At 44.8% G+C, this 1,680-nt stretch overlaps 1 protein-coding gene across 1 annotated transcript in view; it reads left to right on the forward strand.

Moving 5' to 3' along the window:
- The first annotated feature begins 1,339 nt into the window (after positions 1-1,339).
- Positions 1,340-1,680, forward strand: part of LRIG2 (leucine rich repeats and immunoglobulin like domains 2) — a 115,312-nt gene continuing 114,971 nt past the window's right edge. Inside the window, exon 1 of the mRNA XM_018570872.1 lies at positions 1,340-1,414. Within this exon, the coding sequence (XP_018426374.1) occupies positions 1,344-1,414 (71 nt within the window). The 5' untranslated portion in view covers positions 1,340-1,343. The remainder of the gene's footprint in view (positions 1,415-1,680) is intronic.

Here is a 1,680-nt window from a genome sequence, read left to right on the forward strand (position 1 = left end):
AGCCAGCACTGACCAGGGGAGGGGGCGGGTCCAGCTGGCTCTGCCTCTTGATAGGCAGAGCCAGCTGTGACTCACGCAGCTGGGTGGATCTCGGGATCAGTCCCGGCTGCGGCAGTCTCAGTATACTGCGAGCTGTAGCTCGCGATATATACTGAGCTTTGGGTCACGGGAGGACGCTAGTGTATGTCCTCCCGTGACCCTTAAGAGAACTATTGGGAAAAACACTTACCCCCATAGTTCTCTTTTAAGGACTTGCCTTAAATGATGCCTCGTGATCCGATCATCTTATTCTTTCCAGTAGTTTTCAGGAGTCTCTCCAGAGCTTGCTCCTGACTTCTGTCCCACAGAGTCTGTGCGGCTGCACGCTGCTGCATTGACTTACCCTGTGTCCTCTTCTCCTGGCCGAAGATCTGAACTGCGCATGTGCCCGCCCTATGATCCTTTGTGGCCGCCCGAGAATCTTCAGATCTTCGGACAGGAGCGTGCGGCAGACATGCAGGTAAATTTTTAACCTATTTTGGTTCCCCCTTTTTTTTTTTATGTTTGCATATATCTACTGCTTGCTAGCAGTAGATATATGCAAAAACACATGAAGGTTTAGTTATGCCTTTATTCTTCTTTTAGAGCAAGCGAATTTTGAGGGCAAATAAATACATCTTACAAACGATAATGTCAATAACCCAATCAAAGCGACTTAACATGCAAATATTTTTGCCTGGAGTCACATTTTACACATAACACCAACCCATGAATAGGTTAAGTGGGTTTAGTGCTAGGGCCTGGGCAATTGGGCTTCACTTCAAGCAGGTTTTGCATTCATGTTGCACATCTACGGGAATTAAAAACCTGCTTTGTACAGTTCAGGAGGTCAACTGCGGGTCACTTGCACCTGCCAATTTCAGAATGATCTCATATTGATGTCAAACTAGTTCCTTTGACACAAGTCCAAAGTCTATAAACACAGGTCTTAAATTTGCCTTGGCCCTATTTACACTGCCCAGTAATCTGTTTAGGCCCACAGCTATTTTTGCCCTTCTCCAGGTCCTGCAGCAGCCACTGTATTAGCATGTTTGCCAGTAGATGACACAGCTGGCCGCTGTCATTGCAGGACTTGGAGAAAAAAGTGCTTGGTAGTTGACCCTTAAAATGATGGCTGGACTGGGTGCACAAAGGTAAATATACACCATGTAATTAAGTAACATATCAATAGATGGAAATGTTGTCTTAGATTATTGCTGATCTATTTTAAATCACTGGAAAATTATACATTACATGTTATGGTTGCATAAAACATTCTGATAAGCTTTTTCTTCAGGGATAATATTTGTCCTTTTTCCAGGAAAATGAATTACAACGAGCTAACTGCAATCCCTCACCTCGGAGAACCAACGGCTAATATTACGCTTCTTTCTTTGTAAGTATTACAAGATTTTCCCCAGTCATCTTCCAGGATAGCCAATGAGAGAGAGGGCTCCGCCTGCCTGAAACAGGAAACACATAATCCACATTAGATAAAAAGACACTCCTACAAACCCACCTCATTTTTGTTTCCTTTGGCTGAACAGGAGCATCGTAACGTTTGTTGTTTGCTTCAGGCCATCTTGCAAGTTGCAGGGGCCTCCCATGCTATGCGGTCTCAGAACCAGGGACAGTGGATCCTGGAGATTTGTCATTGCTGGG

Source organism: Nanorana parkeri, unplaced genomic scaffold (genome assembly GCF_000935625.1).
Source record: "Nanorana parkeri isolate BGI_ZX_2015 unplaced genomic scaffold, ASM93562v1 scaffold1618, whole genome shotgun sequence".
Lineage (NCBI taxonomy): Eukaryota > Metazoa > Chordata > Amphibia > Anura > Dicroglossidae > Nanorana > Nanorana parkeri.